This window comes from Protomyctophum parallelum (assembly GCF_964188405.1).
Source record: "Protomyctophum parallelum genome assembly, chromosome: 12".
Lineage (NCBI taxonomy): Eukaryota > Metazoa > Chordata > Actinopteri > Myctophiformes > Myctophidae > Protomyctophum > Protomyctophum parallelum.
Genome location: NC_139712.1, coordinates 23805453 through 23822687, shown reverse-complemented (window position 1 = coordinate 23822687; position 17235 = coordinate 23805453). Strand labels below are relative to the sequence as shown.

The following is a 17235-nucleotide window of genomic DNA, read 5'->3' as shown; positions in this document are numbered from 1 at the left end:
ACATTTTCACACTGACTGGCTGGCATGGAGGATTTAAAGATCTGCTAAAAAAACCCAACTTTGAACTGAAACTAAAGTTCCAACGTTCAGGTCCCCACCCCCTATATACCCGGCACCAAGCATTTAATCAAACAGGTTCTCACTTCCCAGTTCCCACACAGCCAACAACTTGAGCCAAGTCAGGGAGTCTTATCAGGGAGGGTTGAAGCAGCAAGCAGACCCAAAAGGTGTTGGTTATGGGTTTCAACTTTGTTTGTTGTCCTGCTTCGTCGTGACTCGTGAGAAATAGTGAGAGAAAGGAGAGTGGGGAGACCGAAAGAGAGAGAGAGAGAGAGAGAGAGAGAGAGAGCTAAGTGTGCAGATCGAGGGTACCACGCTGTAAAGTCCTCCTCCTTCCCAAAAAAAGAAGAAACAACTTTTTTATCTCTCTCTCCCCCCAGCCCCCCCCCCTCTCTCCCCCCTTCCGTCTTTTTTTCGCCGCCCTCCTCCCCCTCCCCCTCCCCTCCCCTCCCCTCATGCGTTCACACAGAGATGCTTGCAGTGAGTCGTTGCAGCCTCTCGCCTCTCGGCCACATCCCTAGGAGACCAGAGACCAAACACGTGATGCGCTTTACTTATCAGGTTTAGAGAGAGAGAGAGAGACACACGGGGAGAGAGAGCACAGGCAGCAACGCATTGGGAGTCCAGTGGGAGGAGGAAAAGCGAATTAAGCAAAACTATTTTCCTCTCTCTCACCTCCATCCAGCAACAAGTCTCTCTTCTTTTTTTCTTTTTTTAAAGGTAATTTCTCGTTTACATTTCCCCCCGGCCGGCTCGTTTATCGAGGGGATTAATTCATGCGGAGAGGAAGAGGAGGAGGAGGCGAAGAGGAGTTGGAGGAGGAGTAGAGAGAAGAGAGGAGAAGAAGAAGAGAGAGGAGACGAGAGGAGAGGAGAGAGGAGGAGACCAACAAAAGTTTGTCGGACTTTGCACATCCTTCAGAAGAAACGCCATTTTGATTCCTCCTCTCTCTCCGGAACAACTTTGCAGCTTCTCTTTTTTTCTAAATTCCATCCTCAACATCACCACCACCGCCATCATCATCCTCATCATCCTCATTATTACTTCTCCGTCGTCATCACACACACCACACCGCGATGTCTCGGCGCAAGCAGCTCAACCCCAACAAAGTCAAGCGTAAGTCGCTGTTTTTTTTTTCTTCTTTCTTTCCTTCCTTCTCTCCCCCTCCTTTCCCTTCAGTTTATCCTTTAAAAAAAAACTTTTTTTAATTCGGTCGCATCCACGCCGCACTCACTCACTCGCTCGCCATGGTGTCGTCGACGTGTGTGCGGGGGTGCGTGGTGTGATGTGCGCGTGGGGGGCTGCTGTCGTGGTGGTGGTGGGAGTTGGGTTTTTTTTAATGGATACAGACTTGCTATCAAACTGAAAAAAGTTTGCGAGTTGCTGAGTTCTGAGAGGCAGGGATGTGTGTGTCAGTGTGTGTGTGTGTGTGTGTGTGTGTGTGTGGAGGAGGAGGGTGAGTTTGTTTTAGCTATCGCCGCGGCCCGGTCTGCTCTGGTCTGCGTGCTGATGCTGCTCATCCGTGCGGTGCGTGAGTGTCTCTCAAGCGGTGGAATTTGACCCCCTCTTCTCTTCTCTCTCTCCTTCCTCATTCGCACAGTAGCTTAAACGACGCTTTAAAACAAGTCACAAAGTTGTCGTTTGTTTGTTTGTTCGATTGATTAGATTAACGGACGGTTGGTTGTTGTTGTTGTTGGCATTCTGTGTATAAAGTTTTGTTCCTATTAAAGGGGGTTTCGCTCGATGGATGAGGAGAGGAGGGGGGAGACCTGTAGCCTACTGTAACGTGGGATGGTTGCTGTTAAAAGTAGCCTCGATAGACTAACTTTTCAACGCGTAACTTTTAACCGACATCTACTGCTAATCATGCCTCCCTTTCCGTACGTGGTGGTTGGGGGTAAAGTTTCTGGTTGCATTATTAGTTAATGTATTTATTCTATAATGATGGATGGGGGAGGGAGGGAGGGGGGGCGGTCAAAGTCGAACCCGGACTAGCATCCATATCTTCATCATATCTCGGGTGCACTTTGATCATCATCGTCACAGAGCCTCACTTCTCTACCATGCCATGTGTTACAGTCCGCTGTGTGTGTGTGTGACCTTGTCAGGGGGAAGGAAAAAAACGAACACATACCAGAAGTAAACTTCAACTGAAGAAACTAGAGGTTGTTTTGGTGCGTGTGACCTGGAGGGGGGGGGGGGGGAGGCATCATCCTCATCGGTTTGTGTCAATCAGTCAGTGTTGGGTTGGGGGGGCTTTAATAGAAGTTGGAAGATAGAGTTTATTTTTTCCTCCCCTCCTCGACCGGTTGACGCCGCCTGTTGCATCCACTCCTCCCCCCCTCCCCTCTCTCTCTGTCTGTCTCTCTCACCAGCCAGCCATTGCTACAAAACTGTTTCGACATCATCACCATCATCCCTCCTTTTTAAAAAGGGTTGTAATGTTTTTTTGCTTTACTAGCTATTCTAGTCACCTTCACATCGACTGGTCTAACTTTTTGACACACAGTGGGGGTGGGGGTTGATATATAATGTTTAGTGGTAATTAAGACAGGGATGCTGCTGTGGGGCTTCTTTAGTTTTATCGCATAAAACCTTCGTCTTATCGCTTGTTCGGGTCAATAATTGATAGGCTAGTTTTCTCTCTGTAACTTTTGTCAAAGTTTCTCCAGCCTCATGGCGGAGAAGAGAGGTGATGCATTGATGGGTGTGTGTGTTTTTTTTCTCTCTCTCTCCTTCTTTCTTCCCTTTCTGTCTCTGGGGGAACTGAAACGTAGCCCCGTATACTGCTTAGATAATGGTTGCTAGGCATTTTTTCCTCCCTCCCTCCCTCCCTTCCTCCCTCTCTCTCGTCTCCTCCTCCCTGTTTGGGGGGTGTAGCTTGTCGTTGCTGCTGCCGTGTAGGAACTTTAAAAATAGTTGCTGAAGTTTCAAGGATGTCAACGTGTTGATAGTTTTCTGCACATGATTTGTTTTTATGATGCGGCTATCTTGTGGACAGCTGGTAAAGCGCTCGCTCGCCCGTCGATTGTGTTGTTCCTCTTTCCCTTCATCTCTCACTCTCTCTGTCTCCTCCTTCGTCTCCTCCTCATTCCCTTTTTCTCTCTGTCAACCTCTCCTCTCCTCTCCTCTCCTCTCGGAAGGAGGCAGGAGGAGTTGAGATCCGGATGAGCAGTTCGCATTCCATTACGAAATTCTACACTGAAGCCGAGCGAGTGAGGCCCTCGGCGACAGGCGCAGATCCCTCTCTCTCACACACACACACACACACACACACACACACACACACACACACACACACAGGGAGGGGAGGGTGCATTAACTTGCCCTTCCACTCCGCATTATAAGTGACAGCGGTTACTGATGGATGATAAATGATAAAGATGTATGGGGTTTTATGTGTGTGTGTGTGGGGGGGGGGGGGGGGGGTTGGCATTTTAATCAAAGCATCAAAGTAAATTGTGTTTGTGTGTGGACTGGATTCCTCATGTGATTTCCTCGGGTGAACTTGATGAAAGTTTTTTTCCCTTCCTTTTTGATGAATTCTCATCTTCCAGCATGGCAACATGGTAGTGTGTGTGTGTGTGTGCGTATGTGCTCTGACATAGTGGCCGAGGGCCCACATGGTGTTGTGTGTGTACGTGCTCTGACAGAGGCCCCCGAGGGCCCACATGATAGTGTGTGTGTGTACGTGCTCTGACAGTGGCCGAGGGCCCCTTCATGGTAGTGTGTGTGTGTGTGTGTGTGTGTGTGTGTGTGTGTGTGTGTGCACGCTCTGACAGAGTGTCCGAGGGCCCCTTCATGGTAGTGTGTGTGTGTACGTGCTCTGACAGAGTGTCCGAGGGCCCCTTGGTGGTGTGGTGGATGTTGGCTTCCTCATTGCACAACTGGATGTATTTGTTGGTTTGCAATGAGTGGATACTTGGGATTAGTTGTAACTGTAATGTTTTGTTTGTGAGGTGTTGGTTGTTTGTTGTGATAGTGTTGTGTCTGATTATGACACACACACACACACACACACACACACACACACACACACACACACACACACACACACACACACACACACACACACATATATATAATTTATGTGTGTGTGTGCACATGCAACAATGGAGGATGAAATATCCTTTATATAATATAAAGACTGTTTCATCCTCCATTGTTGCATGTGCTTTTGTGGGAATTGTGGCACACAGCGAGCGAGCGAACACACACACACACACACACACACACACACACACACACACACACACACACACACACACACACACACACAGCCTGCAGTCATGATCATGTAAAGACATGACAGAGCCTGAACGGAACAGAACAGAAAAGCGAGGGATGCATGGATGGAAAGAGGGAGGGATGCTTGTTTTGCCTTTCTTTACAGGTGATGAAACGGAGAGAGAGAGAGAGAGAGAGAGAGAGAGACCACTGATCACTTTACACACCCAGAGTTAAAACAAACTGTATAGTTGGACAGCTTACATTTTTGCTCTAGGGAGATTTACAATGCATATAGTTATTTGTTGTGTCCAGCACTCCTCCAAAGAAGCAGAAGTTTAATTAGATGAAGATTTGTAGCGTGTTTGTTCAAAGTACGTGTGTACTGTACATGTGTCGTGTGTGTGTGTGTATGTACATGCACCCCCGTGTGTGTGTGTGTGTGTTTGTATTCTACTGGGCCATGTGCTCACCATAGGGAAGCCGTTTGTAGCAGGATAATTAAAAGGTCTCTTCCTCCCTGAGAGACTATTGTCTCCATATTAGTGCTCCTTAAGTCCCCCTCCCTCCCCCCTCTCTATCACTCTCTGCATCTCTCTGTGTCTCACCCCTTCATCACTCTACCCCACCCCATCATTTCTCTATAGTGGTGCAACATTCAATTGATTTAAAATAGACTGATTACATTTTTTTAATTGATTTGATTATAATAAAAAATAATAATATATATATATATATATATATATATATATATATCAATTAATGCAGACAATTGATTCATATTCTTATCGCTCTTTGAGGCTGCATGTCATTATAGGTGAAAAGTTAAAAATAAAAGAGAGAAAGATGACGCCTGCAGATCTGCTGATTTTCAAGATTTCTGCATGTCATGCTATGAAGAAAAACATGCTTCTCTGTTGTTCGATTAATTGGAAAAGTAATCGATAGAATAATTGCTACGAAGATCATCGATAGACAGCCCTATACCTTGGTCCCACTGCTTTTATCCAGCATCCCTTCCCTCCATCCATCTATCTCTCTCTCTCCTTTCACCATCCCTGTGTCCCTCTATCCATCTCTCTCTCTCTCCTTTCACCATCCCTGTGTCCTTAATTTCTCTCTCTCTCTCTCCTTTCACCATCCCTGTGTCCTTCCCTCTATACATCTCTCTCTCTCTCTCTCTCTCTCTCTCTCTCACCATCCCTGTGTCCCTCTCTCTGTCCATTGACTGTCATGTGATGAATCATAATGACCCGCACTAGTTAAAAACACCAACTCATGTCAACACACACCGTAAAGACTCTCAGCGTTCCTTTAACTCGGAGAGTCAGTGGACAAATCTCATTCGCAAAACGCACAACGATTTCACATTTTTTGCGTGTGTTCAAATTGTCACTAGAAGAGGTTAAGTTGTGAAGCAGCATGCAAGGAAAACTTTGCCCATGCGAGGAAGCTCAGTTTTGTATTTATTCACGACGGTTCGGGTCATTGGCCTGCCGTTTGTCTTCCTCCCTCTCTTTCTGTGCATCCTTTTCCACCCCTCCTCCTCCTCCTCTTCTCATCCCTCCCTCTGTTCTATCGCTTCTTTTTCAATTAGCTTAGTCCGCTAATCTGTTGATGCCGTCTATTTAGGTAGCACAGCCAGTCATTTGTTGGTTCAGAGGACTGTTAATGGATTTAAGTGTCAGGGGTTTGGGTTCTAAAACACCACTTCCGTATGTTCTATAATTTGTCAAAAAGGTGAACGGAACAGATAATAATAAATTAATACACTTCCTACAGAGTCAGCTGTTGCTAAACTGTGTGATGGCATCAAAACTATAACACGCAGGTCAGCATGCTAATTAGCTGCAGCATTAAAGCATAATTTATATGACAGAGTTGTCGTGTGTGTGTGTGTGTGTGTGTGTGTGCGTGCGTGTGCGTGCTTCGTGACAGCACACTGCTGTACCCGGAGTCCCCGACAAACATCCCATCCAGGCCACCGTACTCTTAACATTAAAGACATTCTGATACTGATCCTGCCCTGGTAATTGCTCACGGAGGTTTAGGAGCCCTCCCCCCCACACACACACACGCGCGCACACATACGCGTGCACGGACCCCCCTTTCAATATCAGCAAGATGAAGTTGATGCCTGTTGGTTCTCTCTCTCTCTCTGCCCAGCTACTATTTATAGACCTGCCTTTTATAGATAAGATTATGTTCTGTCCCCTGCGCGGCTGGACAGGAGGAGGGCATGGTGGGAGAAGAGAGAAGATTGGGTTAACTTAACGCTTCAAGAAAAGGTGTGGGGAGGAGGTGACAGTGATGGTATACAGCAGCAGGTATGGAGGAGGAGGAGGAGGGGGATGCGGGGGGGGGGGGGGGGCAAGGAGGTCAACAGACGAGAAGTTAATGACAGCGGGAGAAAATGGAGGATGGAGGGAAGAAGAAGTGTCTAATTTCCGATGGTTGAACGGTTAACAAAGGTGTTTGAAGCAGTGGAGGAGAGTACGGGGTGTGTGTCGGGGGATGGTGGTGGTAGAGAATATTTACAGCCAAACAGGTGATGGTTGGCTACTTGCCCAAAGTGGCAAGTAAAGAGTATTAATGCCAAACCTATTTTATGCTTACTTTGCTTAGTCGTACGATGATGTCATGAGAAAATAGCCGACCTAAAAACTTATTTAAAAATAGAAGCTTAGAAGCAACCTGTCGAATCCTTATGTGTTGTGAGCTTGTAGCTCATTTATAAAAGGTTGGGTTACTTGCTAAAGTAGCCAGTATAGAAGGTAAAAAACCCTGAGCAACAAGTGGCCGAAATGCTTGGTTGATCAGTGAGGAGGAGGATGAGAGATACCTTCACACATTTAAATTAACGCCGTGCTTAAAGGTGTCACAGGGAAGGGCTCTCCAAACTATGTTGGACTGGCGTGGGGGGGGGGGGGGGATAGAAAGACAGACAAGACAGTCAGCAGGCAGAGGTGCGTTTGTGTGCGCGGGGGAGGGTGTTTTAAAGTCGTTATAGCTTGGCCATTTGGTCTCTGTTTCTCACACTCTCACCCCCCCCACCCCCCCATCCTCCCAGTACAAAGACACACACCACAGTGTCACCAGGAAGCTCTACTGTTACGGATGGATCACTGAATCACTCTGCTGCTACGGCTTCAAAGTCCAATTTCACAAAAACAAGGGCGTAGTAAGAGGGATACTTGAGAGGGAAAGGGATGCGATTTTTAAACTGTCTACCGGTAGTTTCTAGTTTTTCTGTGTGTGTGTGTGTGTGTGTGTGTGTGAGAGAGAGGGAGAGCAAAGGTGTTGACTATTGACTAAAGCTAAAGGCAGCTGGCTAAGCTAACTCGACTTGTGGCCGCGGCGTGTTTGTGAGATTGATGAGAGGGAGAGAAGATGAGAGAGAGAGAGAGAGAGAGAGAGGAATGAGGTTGAACGCTTTTCAAATTCCTGACTCGGGAGAGCAACCTGAGGAACAGGCAGGCAGGAGGGGGGGAGGAGGAGGAGGAGGAGGAGGAGGAGGTGGAGAGGAGAGGAGACAGACAGTAGGTCAATCCAAAATGGAAGCCCAGCTTTACTTCATGTGTTATCATGGGTGCTGAGTAAGCGCTGAGTGTGGCGGTGTCATCCCTGACTCGCTGTGACCTCACCATCTCATCTTTAACAGGCTTGCACAGGTCTCTCCTTTAGTCCTTTAGTTTAACCCATTCTGACCTGAGATGTTTCTATGTCAGTCGTTATTTTTCAAAAATAGCAGACCTACAAGCTCGTAGCGCGCCACGAGCTTGTAGATCTGCTATTTTTCAATAGCTAAAGCATAACATAATGCTAACACCAAAAGGGGTTCCCAGTTCCCACCCAAAATGGGTATAAAAAAAGTATCAATACGGCAACACTGTGTTACAAGTAAAAGTCTGGTATTACAAACGTACTTATATAAAGTACAAAAGTATTGGCATCAGAAATGTACTTTAAAATAACCAAAGTAAAAGTACTCGTAATGCAGAAAGTCTCATTTAAAGTTTTCAAAATGGATGCAAATCTTTTGAAAATAGCCGTACAAGCTCTACAAGTTGTGAGCTTGTAACTATAGTAACTGAAGTTTTCAAATAAATGTAGTGGAGTAAAAGTACAATATTTGCATCCGAGATGTAGTGGAGTAAAAGTAAAAGCATTGGACATTGGAGTAAAAATACCAAATTTCTTCTACAATACAGTACTTCAGTAAATGTACTCAGTTACTTCACACCACTGGAATGAACGGTATGCAGAGTTAGTATAATGTAGTGACGAAAAGCACCATAATTGTGTAATTTAAAAAAATAAACATTTTGTGCACCCTTGGGATTAAAGGGAAGTAGGTAGCATAGTCATATAAATTAGCTACAGAGGGTAGCTAATATGATGACTTGTATCCTTTCATGAACGCAATAATTACTTGTTTACTTTGTTTTGATACTTGGTTTAAAATCAAAACCTTTGCTGGTGTTACATCAAACAAACTTTTAGTGAGAGATTCTTGATCGTGGACAATGTTTGAGTACTGGCAAAATATGTGTTGTATCACCACATTGTCTCTTTTGAAATATTTTTAAAACACAATTTATTTAAGTAAGCCATCTAATTAAAGTAACATTTCAAATGATTAAAATAGGTTTTTTAACTTGAATCTGTAGTGGATTCCACTCCCAGCCCTGCTGGTGACATAATGTGTGCTGTGTACAGCCGTTTGGGGTGACAGGGTCTTAACAACAGAGATGACTCATTGTCCTCAAGTCAAACATTTGTTAATACTGGTCAAACAAAATGTGTCTTAACGCGTGCGGTTTGAGGTGAGATTGTTATGGGCAGCGCAGGAGTAATAATAGATCTGTGGGTTCAGTACTATACTCACTGTGTTTACAAACAGGGCAGTCTCTATTTTGGGAATATTGTGCACGCATTTGACAAATAAAGTGATGGATCTTGTAGGAATACGAAGATCAATGAAATGGTTTGTCTGTGGTCATGTTGGACTTGTATTGTTAGCACTTGCCACACATCAGAGGATGACATTTAGACAGTTTAGACTAGTGGTTCCCAAACCTTATAGCCCGTGACATTAAACGTTTGCCCAAATGGGACCCAAACTAGTGAAAATAGCAGTTCTACAAGCTCACAACACGTCGCTTCGTGCCACATTATGAGCTGGTAGATCGGCTATTTTCACTACTTCTTAAACATTTGCCCGGGACCCAAACTAGTGAAAATAGCAAATCTACAAGCTCACAACACGTCGCTTCGTGCCACATTATGAGCTGGTATTTTCACTACTTCTTAAACGTTTGTTTTCTATTTTATGGAATTTATTTCCTCGGGTACTTATCTATTCTACTAGTGGGGTCATGGCATGGGCCCAATATGACATTTTGCTAAACATTTGAAGTGGTTAGTAAAACGTAACCTACCTAAAACACTAACCTGAGTCAAGTGTGGATGGAAAGTATAAGTGTTACTGACATTTTGAGTGGTTGTGAAGGTTAACTTAACACAGATGAGATCTGTACGTTTAGGTGTAATTATATTTGACATTGAACGTAGACAGAGTATTAAACCGCATTTCTCTATCATCAAAGCAGTGTCTCTGTCTTGTTCGCCATTTGAGCTAATAAAGTTAAACCTTGTACCTTGATCTGTATTTTAACGACACCGTCTGTAGCCCTGACTTCTAGTTTTATCATTTAAACGTACAGGTTTGGTTTCTGACAAAAAACAAAAGCCTCTCCCTTCAATGCTATTTATAGTTAACCCTCGACCAACTGTGTTCGAGCAAGGCACAGAATCCCCTGCTTGTCTTCTTTCTGAATAGTGATGGATTCACGAAGGAGTTTGTGTTTTTTAAAGGTGGCGATTGAAGATTCTGCCCTGCTGTGTTTTGGCAACTAACGTGCTGCTAACAGCGTCGCTTATGTTAGCCAGCGTGTTTCAAATCTAATCTTATGAACGGAACAGGAAGTTAAAGTGTGAGTCTTCATATGAGAGAGAGAGAGGGAGAGGGAGAGGGAGAGAGAGAGGGAGAGGGAGAGGGAGAGGGAGAGAGAGGGATGCATCAAGAAGAGAGACAAGTAGGATGACTGTAATTTGAGACGTAGACTGAATAGAGCTAAAGTAGGACGCACAAGCACATCGTGTACACACACACGCACGCATGCACATATGCACGCGCACATACACACGCACACACACTGTCTCCCTCATGCTGTGTTATTTGACGGACATCATGCAAAACTTGCAAGTTTGCGAGTTTTGTGGGAAGAAGATCCAGAAATACATGCACATAAAGTCATAGGTGCACACACACACACACACACACACACTCTCTCTCTGGCCATGCATAGCCCACCCACCCGCTCAACACTACACACATACTCACAGAGACCCCCCGCCCCCCCCCATGGCTGCCTGTGGTTTACTACTGGTGATATGTTTAAATTTAGTCCTGGTTGGGAGAGACGGCACAGTTGGTGCATGTGTGTCTGCGTGCGTGCATGCGTTCGCGCACGGCACACACACTCGTTCGCACACACACGGACACGGACACGCGGACACGCACACAGCTCTCTTTATATAGCAGTGAATATGCTGTAAATAACATGTCAGCTAGTGTAAATATAGCTAATCGTATATAAAGTGTGTTTGATTGCATAACCTCTTCTATGGAGAATTTGAGGTCACATAATAATCCATTTAAAAACAAATGATGGATGTCTCCAATAGACAGACACTAAACCATTTAAAAACAAGTACACCTAGGTAATCAAATGATTGGTTAGATCTAGATGTTTAAACATAACACAATTATACTACTACTACTACTTACTATAGAGCTATTCTGGGAGATTGTTACGTGAGTAATATTCATAGGCGTTTGTGGTCTAATCAGTCGGTTGATTCAATCAACCTGGAATAATGTCATGCAGGGATCAGCCTTTTTCAGATTGGTGAGGTTTAGAACTGAATAAATATTATACTGTTTGACAGTTATAGATGGCAAGAGATGACGTGCAGGAAAAAAAAACATAAAGCAGTACAAATAAACTTTAAAAACACATGGTAAATGTTGGCTAATTTGTAAAAGAATGTGACTTTATGGACAGAGGGATGGATGGATGGACGGACAGAGGGACGGATGGACAGAGGGATGTATTACCATTCAGATGATGGAGGGCTAGATGGAGAGAGGGTTGAGTTGAGTTAGCAGTTTGACAAAGCAGTTAATATGTAGGCCAGACCTGTTGTATGGGATGCGTGTGTTTGTGTGTGTGTGTGTGTGTGTGAGCGCACGTAGGGGTGTGGTGTGAGTGTCCCGCTGATAAGCAGCTTGGTGCTAACTACTGACACACACACACACACACACACACACACACACACACACACACACACACACACACACACACACACACACACACACACACACACACACACACACACACACACACACACACACACACACACACACACACACATCACTTCATGTCTCTCATCCCATGTGGCCTGTCTCTCACTCTATCTCTGTGTTTTACACACACACACACACACACAGCCAACCTCCAGGCTGTTCACTGCCTGTAGCAAATAAAGGCTGTATTTACTGCGGGTCCAAAGTCTGCCTCCATCACACTGTGAAAGAATGCAGAGAGAGAGAGGGAGAGAAAATGGAGGCAACGACCTGTGGGGGAGGTGAAGAAAAGATGAGTTTGTGTCTTTTTTACTCACTACAGAGACACGGACGCACACAAGAACGCACGCACACACACACACACACACACACACACTCATCTCATTTCTCCAGTTCGTAGTTATCTGTGTTTGTGTCCTTTGTTCTCAGTGACAAACTTGTCTTCATAAAGACAGAGAGAGAGACGAGACAGAGAGACAGAATGGAGAAGGAGAGAAGCGGGCTTGAAGGAGGGAAGAAGAGGGGGGACGGACGAGGGGGGGAAGAGCTAGGCTGTTATTACGGAGGACAGGACGAGTGAGGAGTATTCAGAGAACAGGAAGTGAAACAGGCTCTCATCCGAAGAGGAGGTTTTTAGAGATGGAGGAAGTGGAGAAACAATGGCCTCCCTTCTCTCTTTCTCTCTCCTCTCCTCTACATGGCCTCTCGAGTCTCTACACCATCTCTCTTTCAACCTCACCTCTCTTCTCCTTCTACCTCTCAACCTTTTTCTCTTGGTTCTGCCTGAAGCGGGGGGGGGGGGGGGGGGGGGGGGGGGGGGGGGAGAGAGAGGAGAGAGAGAGAGAGAGAGAGAGAGAATGCAGTTTTTTGTGTTCACCTGAGAGGTGGGGCGGCCCCACCAGTGGTGGATACAATACTTAAGTAAAAATATCAATACTGGCCTGGGCCGTGGCTCAGCGGTCCAGGCACATCGGCTGGTAGTCCAGTCTGGCAGTGTGCCGCGTGTTCGACTCCCAATCCCGACGGCCTTTACTGCATGTCACCCCCTGATCTCTCCCCATTTGCTGTCTGTCCCTCCATAAAAAAAATATAAAATAAAGCCAAAAAAAAAAAAAAACAATACTGCAATGCATAAATAGTCTAGGTCAAGTAAAAGTCCTGTAATCAAAATGTACTTGAGTAAAAGTGTTCAAATGTATGAACATATTTTGAAAATGGCAGATCTACACGCTCACAATGCGTTGTGATGGGACACACGGTGAGCTTGTAGATCGGCTATTTTCAAACAGCCGAAATGTAGGCCTACATATAGGCCTGAAGTGGTTTGTAATAGAAAATCTAAATCTACAAAGTAACTAGTAGTAGTAACAAAAGTTTTTCAAATTAATGTAATGGAGTAAAAGTACACTATTTTGGATCTAAGATGTAGTGGAGTAGAAGTAAAAGTATTGGAAATTGGAAGTACTCAAGTAAAGTACAAATACCTCAATTGTACTAGAGTACTATACTTAAGTAAATGCATACTGCAACACGCTACAAATCAACTAATCAATTGGTTGGCAGTGTCGCAGGACTCCGCTACTGCGTTTATCCTCCATAAACGCCACATACATTAGCATAAATTAAGTAATTTACGTTAGGTAAAGATAATTAGTCCCTGTTGCTTCTCTGAATGAATAAATAATTAACCTTTTTATATAAAGCAAAAAAAGGCCTACCATATATAGATCAAAGAGTAATTAGCCTACTGTCCATAGGGAGAAAAATTATGTAAAACATGTTTTGTAAAGTCCCAAACAAAACTATACCATTTGTAAAACAGCATGATGGGGCGACACACATGTTCAAGACGTCTTACGTGAACAACAAGACCGTAGGATTCAACCTCGCAACACCGAGAGGTGCAAAATTAAAATGTACATTTGTCAGACAGGGGGCCATTGTTGTTGTTAACTTTCTGCGGTACAGAAAGTCTTGACATCCTGCTGGAACTCCCCCCCCCCCCCCCCATCTCAAACAACACAATGGAACATTCCATCCTCCCTCTATTCAGCCTCATTGGTACACTCCACCCTGGAGAAGAAAGTCAGCAACGATCTGTCTGAGTAATGGTATAGACAACAGCTGGCAGTGAACGGGTTAAGGCGACGGAAAGACAGGACAGACAGACATACAGACAGAAACAGACGAGTGGGATGGAGATAAAAATGGAGAGAAGCGGAAGAGAGTTTAAAGAATGTCTCCTCTGCCCCAGTGCTCTCTCTCTCTCTGTCTCTCTGTCTGTCCCTCCTCCCCCTGTTGCACTCTGTCTCTCTCTGCCCCTCCCTCCCTCCCTCCATCTCTCTCCCTCTCCATTCTTGCTGACTAAACACTTTTGTCAGCTGGCTGTTACCCGGAGCTCGGCAGCCCTGGATCGAGATGGCTTCTGGAGAGCGAACGAGAGGGAGGGAGGGGAGGGGGTGGAGGGGAGGAGGGGAGGGGGGGAGGGGAGGGGTGGTACTACGAGGGAGCACTTGTTGCTAGAGAGAGAGAGAGAGAGAGAGAGAGAGAGAGATAAGGGGAGAGACCGAGAGAGAGACGGCATCGCCAAACCAGTTTTATGAGAGAGGGCAGTGAATGAGAGAGAGGGGGAGATGCAGAAAGAAAAACAAAGTTCCCCAACGTGACAAAAAGTTCTGTATGGTACATATTTTTCTCTGTTCAGAGATAGTTCTAGAAGGACGAGGTATGCAAATATAACAAGAATGTTTTTTGGTCACTCACTAAACCAGCAGGCGTTCACTTTCACGGCACGAGTCTTAGTTGAACTCGGGAGGGAGTGCACATGTTGACCTGTTCTGTATAATAAGGCTCCAATTTGTACACTTCAGAGATTTAAACAAACTCTCCGGATGAGTCAACCTCCGTGATTAACACACCCAACACTACACTTAAGATGTTATACTGTTCTCTGTGTGTGTGCCGCGTGCACACGTGCGTGTGTGCGTGTGCGAACACAACATTTTAAATGAACTAGTAGAAAGATGTGATCATGAATGGAATGTTTGTGTTGACGGAGAGAACCGTTGAAGTGTTGTTCATAAGGCGTTGAAATGATCTCCTGTCGAGAGAGAGAGAGAGAGAGAGAGAGAGAGAGAGAGAAGGCAGCGATGGTATGGGAGGAGAGATTGACAGTCAGGATGAGACAAACAGACACATGTACTGTGACACCTGATGATTTGTCTGAGCATCAGTTTACTCACAGACAGACCTAGCCTTCCCCGCCCCACCCTGTGTGTATGTGTGTGTGGACACCCTATAGGGTGCATTGTGGGTAGACCCACCCCCCTCCCCTCCCCTCCCCTCCAGTCCAGGCCCTCCCTGATGTCAGGAGGAGGGATGGAGGCTGGAGTTTAGAGACAGGGCTTCTGATTGGCTGGTTCCATTAATGCTATTAGCATCCTGGGTGTAGAGAGAGATGCTTGGCTAAAGGAACCGTGTTGACCTGACTACAGGCGGGCAGATATTCTGAGCACTCAACCACACTTGGAGCACTTAAAAGGATTTTTGAATCCTAGCTTTTGTTGAAGATATTTACTGTGGAGTGAATATAGGAAGGGGCATAGTTTTGGGAATCTGGTTTAAAAAAAGAAAAGTATAGGGTTTAAGTGTTTTAATAACCCATTTAGGCCTGACGTCGAAATAAAACAAAAAAGTCTTATGAAAGAATATATATTCAAAGATTTGTGCCACATTTTCACGATCTTTCAAAAATAGCAGACCTATACAAGCTCATAGCGCTATGAGCTTGTAGATCTGCTATTTTTCAATAGCTAAAGTATAACATAATGCTTAATAGTTAAAACACCAAAAGGAGTTAAAACTTTAAAAACACACTCAAATCCACGTTATATAAAGCATGAAGCATCATGAGGTGAATCGGTGGTGTATGAGCAATCTGTGTAGACAGAGAATTGTTGTCATGTCAGTAAATGGTGTGAGGGAGTCATGTGTCTTGTGTGTTGTTTAGCTGTCATTAGCTTGGCTTATTTTACTTGTACGCATCATTATATATACTGGACTCAATTCCTTTTTTTTTATCCCCATGTAGGGGAAAACAGCAGTGTATTTAACTGTGATTTCATAAACAAATTGTACAGAAACTCCTCAGGGAACAATTGCATAAACCTCTAATCGGATCATAAGAGATGTATCGGTTATAAAAATGACCCGATCATATTATTCATTATTTATCTTGTTTTTGTTTATTTTCATTAGAGAGTCAGGTGATCATTTTCGCTGATTTTAAGATGAATCGAATTGACTGATTTAATTAATTGGTAATTCTTTAATGGCTCGCGTTCATGCCTTTTGCCGATAGAGCATTTCTTGTAATAAGTAATTAATCCATAGTGAGTTTACATTGATGTAAAATAAAATAATGGAAAAAAAGAGAGAAAGGATAGTCTGCCTTTATCTGTCGCTTATTCGTGCTGTGGTTTTAAAATCACCACTTCAATGTGAACATATTATTTGCATGTCATGTTCACATGCTAAATGGTGAAGAGGTGAACAACAGCAGCGTTGGCCGTTGGGGTGCAGATTGTGTGTTTTTGGCGTTAAGTAGCCAGGCTGGATTGAGTCGTACAGAGTATCAGGATGTGTGAATGAATGGGGCCCAGAGGGACCAGCCTAGCGTAATCCCTATTAATCCCACTGTTAACTCCATCTAATCTGGTCCGCACTCTATAGAGCACAGCATCACACACACACACACACCCACGCACGGCACGCGCACGCACCCACACACACACACGCATGCAGACGATTGATGGATCGCGGACATGCATGCATATTATACAGGATTGTGCATATGTGCGTGCGCGCACACACACACACACACACACACACACACACACACACATAACAGGCTTAGTATTGCATGCAGCATAAAATGTCAGGCCCACTGCACCCAGGTTTATAGTCTGGTGTGTGAACACCTTACTGTGACACACACACACACACACACACACACACACACACGGCGGCCCCTCCCTATGTTGAAAAGGTACCATTGTTTGTTCTGCAAACACAAGACACACCTCGTCGGCATGGAAACCACAGCGCCCATACATGCCCCCACACTTACTTTTGTCTCTCTCTCTCTCACTCACTCACTCACTCACTCACTCACTCACACACACACACACACACACACACGCAGGTTGATGGTCAGGTAAAAGTGAGTGTGGTGTGTGGGGGGGGTGTCCCACTGGGGGGCAGGGCTTCCATGAGGCTGGGAGATGATGCGACCCGCTCCACTACATTTGGTCTGCTATTTTTACGAAAAATCGTAAAAAACGCGGCACAAATCTTTGAATATATATTCTTTCAGAGCGAACGACTTTCAGGCCTAAATGGGTTAACCCATTTTGGGCGGGAAGTCGGGAAACATTATGTAATAATTTAGCTATTGAAAAATAGCAGATCTAGCTTTGTATAGGTCTGCTATTTTAGAAAAATCGTGAAAATGTGGC

The 17235-nt window shown here is 44.9% G+C and overlaps 1 protein-coding gene across 1 annotated transcript in view; it reads left to right on the top strand.

Moving 5' to 3' along the window:
* Window positions 1-1136: 1136 nt before the first annotated feature.
* Window positions 1137-17235, top strand: part of LOC310867593 (ras-responsive element-binding protein 1-like) — a gene marked incomplete at its 5' end in the record, with an annotated part of 44609 nt that continues 28510 nt past the window's right edge. The window contains one exon of the mRNA XM_083777708.1: window positions 1137-1176. Within this exon, the coding sequence (XP_083633834.1) occupies window positions 1137-1176 (40 nt within the window). The remainder of the gene's footprint in view (window positions 1177-17235) is intronic.